At 24.7% G+C, this 7,364-nt stretch overlaps 1 protein-coding gene across 2 annotated transcripts in view; it reads right to left on the bottom strand.

Moving 5' to 3' along the window:
* The window catches only part of LOC117174222 (SCAN domain-containing protein 3), a 33,620-nt gene extending 27,900 nt beyond the window's left edge, over positions 1–5,720 (bottom strand). Inside the window, exon 1 of one of the 2 annotated variants that reach the window (XM_033363096.1) lies at positions 5,040–5,720. Coding sequence is in view for 1 of the 2 variants with exons in the window: in XM_033363095.1 (XP_033218986.1) it covers positions 5,107–5,265 (159 nt within the window). In the remaining variant the exon portion in view is untranslated. The remainder of the gene's footprint in view (positions 1–5,039) is intronic. The other variant, XM_033363095.1, reaches the window with a different exon arrangement.
* Positions 5,721–7,364: the final 1,644 nt, after the last annotated feature.

Genomic DNA, 7,364 nt, shown 5'->3' with positions numbered 1-7,364 from the left:
AGAGATGAGTTTCCAAAGTAAATAAAGAAGCGTCAACCTAAAAAGGCATTTTTAACAAAGGAGTTTAATTTTCAAATAAAAAAAAGATGAATTATAAACGGATAATATAGGAACTAATACTTCAACCAAATAAGATTTTGATAATAAATCGAAAAAAAAACAATTCAACTAAAAAGACGAATTTACGACAAAAATAGTTACATTTTCAACTCGAAAATATTAATTGTTAATGAAAGAGTTTATTTTTAACGAAATAGTTGAACTTTCTATCAAAAAGTTCAATTTTCAAGCCAAGAAGATGGATTTTCTGCAAAAAGTTGAATTTTCTACCAAAATAGTTTCATTTTCAACTCAAAATACAAATTTTCAACAAAAGAAATGAAGTTTCAAAGCAAATTGATAAATTTTTAACCAAAAATGGAATATTTAAATTTTCAGGTAAAAAAATGAATTTTTGACTTAAAAACGAATTATCAAGAAAATAGTACAATTTTTAATCAAAAAGATGAATCTTTAATAAAAAATTAATAAATTCTTTTTAAATAAATCTAAGCCAAAATAATGGATTTTCTACAAAAAGTTGAATTTTTTGCACAATAATTTAATTTTCAATTCATCAAGAAGAATTTGCAACAAATTAATTACATTTTTATAAACAACAAAGACTGTTGACCAGATAAGACTAATTTTGAACAAAACACATGAATTTTCAAAGCAAATTCATCCATTTTTAACCAAAAATGGAATATTTAAATTTTCAGTTAAAAAAATTAATTTTCGACTTAAACAAAAACGAATTATCAAGAAAATAGTACAATTTTCAATTAAAGAGATGAATCTTTAATAAAAAAATGAATAAATTCGTGTAAATTAAATTAGAGAAAATACATAATAGTTGAATTTTTAACTACAAAGGACCATTTTTCAAACATAAATGGAATAGTTACATTTTCAGTTAGAAACTAATTTTTTAACAAAATTATTAAATTACCCATCAAGAGATGAGTTTCCAAAGTAAATGAATAATTCTAAATAAAAAAAGGGAATTTTTAACAAAGGAGTTATATTTTCAATCAAAAAAGATTAATTCTAAACGGAAAATGTAACAGGTAACATTTTAACCCAAGAAGATTTTTATTATACATTGAAAACAGTGAAATTCATCCAAAAAGACGAATTTACTACAAAAATCGTTTAATTTTCTACAAAATCGTTTAATTTCACATGAAAAAGGCGAATTTTTAACAAATTAATTACATTTTTATAAACAACAAAAGTGTCTACCAAATAAGACGAATTTTCAACACAACAAATGAATTTTCAAAGCAAATCGATTAATTTTTAACCAAAAATGGAATATTTAAATTATCAGTTAAAAAATATAATTTTCGAAGAAAAAGAAACGAATTTTCAAGAAAATAGTGCAATTTTCAATCAAAGAGATGAAACTTTAATAAAAAATGCATTTTTTAATAAATTAGTTTAATCTTAAACCCAAATAGATTAAATTTTCACGAAATAAGATTAAATTTCTATTAAAAGAGACGAATTTTCAAATCAAAATGTCGTATTTTCCACCCGGATATATGAATCTACTATCCAAAAAGTTCATTTTAAACTCAATAGTTGCATTTACTCGCAAAAAGATGAATTTTTATTCAAGAAGAATCATTTTCTACAAAAAAGGAAATTTTTGAAAATAACACATACACTTGCAACAAAAAGTATTATTATTTAACCAAAAATGGAATAGGTAAATTTGCAGTAAAAAAATGAGTTTTCAACCTAAAATATAAATTTGAAACGAAACCTATTTTTATTTTAAATAATCAACAAAAAAAGGGGTACAAGTTCAACCCGGAAATTTGAATTTAAAAAAAAGTTAATTTTCAACTAAATAGTTGACTTTTTAACCAAAAAGGATGCTTTTTGAATAAAATTGTCGAATTTTGATCCAATTAATTATATTTTTAAACCAAAAAGATGAATTTTCAACCAAGAAAGATGATTGTGTACCAAAAAAAGAATAATTTTCAAACAAATAGTAGAAGTTTCTAGGTTGTTACGAAACTTTGTTTTACTCTGTAATTTAGATACAGAATATAGTGCAAAAAGTAGATAACGAAAATAGAACGAGTGCAAAAATGATACGTTCAAACAAAATTCAGAAATATTTTTAATAGACAAAGCATGCAATAATATAAGCAATTAGTCTTCACTAATTGCAAGATTAAAAATGAAAGATTAGTTGAATAAAGTTTTAAAAATAAATAAAAATCAGGAAGCTATAAATTTTACTCTAAAGAACTTTTCACCTTCGTTTTGTTTATGAAATGGGAAGATACCTTCTTTAAAAAATAACTTTGCTGCTTTCAAAATAAATTCCGTTAAAGTTAAATCTCAAAGCTCTTAAAATTATTCAATAAATGCAATTTTCACTGAAACAAAAAAACGAATTTTCAAGAAAATAGTTCAATTTTCAACTCGAAAATATGATCTTTGAACGTAAAAATTCATTTAAAGCCAAATAGCCAAACAATTGCACTTTTAATAAACAAAATTTAAATTTCTAGAAAACGATGAATTTTTAATCCAGAGGGCGAATCTTCTTTCGAAAAAAAACTAATGTTTGAAAGAATAGTTAAATTCGTTCACCAAGTCATTGAATTTTCAACCTAAAAAAGAGTAATTATCAACCAAACAGTTGCATTTTAAAACAGAAAATACATAATTTCAACCAAACGATTAATTTTCAAATCAAAAAGATTAATTAATTTTCAACAGAGGAGTTTAATTTTTAGCCGAGAACGATTTTTGAGGCAAGAAAAAAATCAAATCAAGTTTTTAAATTTTTAAATCCAAGACATGAATTTTCTACAATACAGTTGAATTTTCAACAAAAAAGTTAATTTGCAATAAAATAGTTCCCTTTTCTAGAAAAATAGTTAAATTTTTAACTAAGGGAATTACTTTTTAACAAAATAGTTGTACTTTTCAACTAAAAAAGATCAATTTTCAATCTGAGAGAATAATTCTTAACGAAAAATATATTTGTTGATATTCCCAATAAAACTTTTTTAATCTTTAATAAAAATCAGCTGAATTTAAGCAATAAATAGTTAATTTTTAACCAAACAGTTACATTTCCAAGAAAAAAATGGAATTTCTATCAAAAAAGCTCCCAAAGGAGTAATTTTTAAACCAAAAAGTCAAATTTTTAACACAAGGACACTGACAAAGATTTTTCAATGTAAAAAGAATAAAATATTAAAATTTTCAAGCCAGAAAGACTAATTTTCTTCAAAACAGTTGAATTTTCAACCAGGAAATATAAGTTTTCAACAAAAAAGTTCATTTCCTACCAAATAATTATATCTTCTGTCGAAATAGTTGAATTTTAAAGGGAAAAGGTTGACTTTAACAAAATCGTTGAATTCTCAACAAAACAATGCAATTTTTTACCAAATAAACTGAAAATTTTGCATTTTCGACGAAAAAAGATTAATTTTCAAACAAATAGTAAAATTTTTAACCAAGAGATGAATTTTGAATTAACACCCGGGTGGCGATTCGGCGGAGGATTTCAAATTCCCGTTTTTTTCCCGATTGTTCAAACAAATTTTTCATGTCGTTCATTCTAAACACCCTTTAACTGAACAGAGCCAAACAAAATTGTAAAATAAATTACTTTTGAAACAAATATTTGAATTTTCCACTATAAAATATCAGTTTTCAACAAAAAATGGAACAGTTAACATTTAGCTAAAAAAACTAATTTTCAAAAAATAGTTAATCTTCAATAATTAAATTTTAAGTTAAAAAAATTTAATTACAACCAAACAGAAGCATTTTCAACTAAAACAATGGAATATTCATTTGGAATAAGTTAAATTTCTACTTTAGAAAATTACTTTCCACGAAAAAAAATAACTTTCAACAACAAAAAAACCAACTTTCAGAAAATAAGTTTCATTTTCAAAAAGTGAAGAATTTTCAACTAAAATGGTAAATCTTTAACGGGAATCTTTGAACTTTATGCTAGAAAGATGAATTTTCCACTAAAATGGTGAATATTCATCTAGAATAATTAAATTTTTGACCAAAATGATGAATTTTCTACCAAGATTAATTTCTGACAAAAAATACCAATTTTCAACTAAAAAAGATCATTTTTCAACCAAAACATTAAATAAATAAATTTTGTGTGAAAAAATTAATATTCAACAAGAGATTTAAATTTTCGCCACCTAAAATGATAAATATTTAACTGCGATAATTAAATTTTAAACGGAAAATAAGAATGTTTAAACAGGAGGATTAACTTGCAAAGAAAATGATAAATTTCTATAAAAAAATTTATTTTCTAACAAAAAATGTGGATTTTCAACAAAATAGTTGAATTTCCAAATAAAAACGAAAAATTTGCATCCAAACGTATGAATTTTCAACTAAAATTATGAATCTTCAACCGTAATAGTTGAATTTCATAACAAAAAGATGAATTTACAACTGAAAATTAATTTTCTACATAAAAAGGCGAATTTTGCACAAAGCGGATAAATTTTTAAACAACTAGTTTAATTTCTAAATAAAATGAGATCTATTTGTTTTTTACCAGCTGTAATTTAGATACAGAATATTGTTCGAAAAATACACAAGATAAAAAAAAAACAACATACGAATTGTTCGTTCAACTAAAGTAAATTTTTAACCAAAAGTATAAATGGATTTTCTAATATTTTTTTCCTTATTAATAAATTACTATAAGTGGTATATTGAGAGAGAAGGGAGAAGTTTAAGTTTTAGGTTTCTTGCTACGAAACTTGTTTTCACCTGTAATTTAGATATAGAATATTATGCGAAAAGTAGATAACAAAAAGAGAACGAGTATTAAAAATGCTCTAAGATACAGAAATATCTATATAAATGAAAAATTATGTAACAATCTGAACAAATAACCATCGTCAATTCCAAAATTGAAAATAAAAGATTAGTTAAATAAAGCCTTAGAAATAAAAAATAAAAATCCATTTCTTCACCAGGAAGCTGAAAATCTTCCTATAAAGAACTTTTCATCTTCGTTTTGTTTATGAAAGGGGAACAAACCTTCTTTTTCAGTGCATTTCTTCGAAAAAACGCTTTACAGCTTTCACAAGAAATTCCGTTAAAGTTGTATCCCAAAGCTCTGTCTCCACAAACTCCGCAAATTTTATTAGCTTCTCTCACCGGATGTTCATCTTCCATCTTTTCTCGATGTGTTTTCATTATTTACAACCTTATTTACAAGACATCACTTCCTGGACAGTGGAATTTATTCCCTGTTTAATAATGAAATGAGGATAAGGAGGATGACTCATGTCAACAACACGTTTTTGGAGAATTTCCCCGGGAATTTTTCGACACTTTATGTAAAAAAAACAACTTAAATTTTGAAGAGCAAACAAGCCACTGTCAAAACTTGGGAATCTGGAGGAAGAGTTTACAACAAATTATAAATTGGCAACCACTTATCAGCACTTAGTCACTTAGCAATGCAGTCATAGATGCCTCGAATTTTATTTCCTTTTAGATAAATAACATGAGCATCTACAAATAAATTAACAAGTTTTTCGTCGCAAACACGAGTTCCTTCCATGAAGAACTGTCACGATCCTGGTGAGCAGCCACCCACAAAATCCCCCTGTTGAGTTTTGACTTGACCGTTTCGATTTTGACGTATTTACTATTTGACTTTTGACACTAATCACCTTTTAGGTTAGGAAAGACTTTTAGTTTTCCGGTCGTTAGATGGCGTCAGCTGTTCCAGTCAAAATTCCGCGAAAATTTAAATTTAATCAATGAAAAAAGCTTTTTTTTTAAAATAAAAACTAATAATAAAACTTCATTGTAAAACATTATTGTCTATACTGAAAGAAGATATCAAAATACGTGTACCCACAACTTTTTCTATTTTTTTCACGCCGAATAATAAAATTTTCAACTAATAAAGATAAATTTTGAACCAAAAATAAAATAGTTTAATTTGCAAAGAAAAAGTTTAGTTTTTCTACTAGAAAGACATTTTTTAACAAAATACGTGAATTTTGAACCAAATAGTTGAAGTTTCAACTAAAACTGGAAAATTTTCAAAAGAAAGGTAGAATTTTCAACAAAATTGGAATGGTTGAATTTTAAGATAAAACATTCAATTTCGGCAAAACTGTTCAATTTTCAACAAAAGAACTTGTTTTGAGCTGAAGAAGGTAAATAACCAAAAAATGAAAAATTTACAACAACATACATGAATTTTCAACGAAAAATGTAATAGTTTCATTTTCAGTGACCAAATAATTCTGAACCAAACAAAAAAAAAACAATTTCAAGAAAATTGTAAATTTTTTCAATTACAGGAATAAATTTTCAACCAAAATTGGAATTATTGTTGAATTTTTAGATAAAAAATTGAATATTGAACAAAATAGTTCAATTATCAACGAAAGAAATGGTTTTTGAACCAAAAAAGATCAATATTGTAAACCCAAAATGGAATAGTTAAATAATCAATTAGAAAATTAATTTTTAGCTACAAAAAAAAACAAATTTTCAACAAAATAGTTCAATTTTAACCAAAGAAATGAATTTACAAACCAGAAGAAAATATTTTGCCAAAAAATACGAATTTTCAACAAATTACTCCAAAAATAAAACAGTTAAATGGCTTTTGTTGTTTAGAAATTTAAGCAAAGGGGCACTTCAAAAAGTGAACCATAATTTTTAATTTTAATTACTATATTTTCGATAAAAATATTGGATTACAATTTTTAAAATTGATTGCCATATTTTCGTGGGGATTTCAATAAAATGTTTTTTACTGAACATTTGGGCAAAAAATGGACAAAAATGTCTCTTTATTTTTAATAACAGAGAGATTTCTTCTGTTAATAAACATTTCAGTAAAATGAGAAATTCAGCAAATTAAATTTCCAGTGAACAAACTGGATTTTAAAAACACCATGAAAATATGGAAAATTAAATATGAAAATTGTGGTCCATTTTCTAAAGCAACTCTTCCGTTAGTTAAATTACTAAATAATAAAAAAACATTTGTCAGTAAGAAACATAAATACGCTTTAATTTTGTTTTAATTTTTCCAAAATAAATTGATTTTCAATTTAAATTGAAAATGAGAAAATTAAATGTAAAAATTGAAGCCCATTACCACACTAAATCCAAATTAAAACTAGCGTTAAATTACAAAACAAAAAATGTCGACAATAAAAAGTAATTCGCATCGATTTTATCCAAATGTTGAGAAAAAAACGGAATTTTCAAATCCCCATCATAATATGGTTATTAAATTTGAAAATTGCAGGCTATTATTTGAA

Source organism: Belonocnema kinseyi, chromosome 6 (genome assembly GCF_010883055.1).
Source record: "Belonocnema kinseyi isolate 2016_QV_RU_SX_M_011 chromosome 6, B_treatae_v1, whole genome shotgun sequence".
NCBI lineage: Eukaryota > Metazoa > Arthropoda > Insecta > Hymenoptera > Cynipidae > Belonocnema > Belonocnema kinseyi.
The sequence above is the reverse complement of the archived record's forward strand: the minus strand, read 5'-3'. Positions and strand labels throughout refer to the sequence as shown.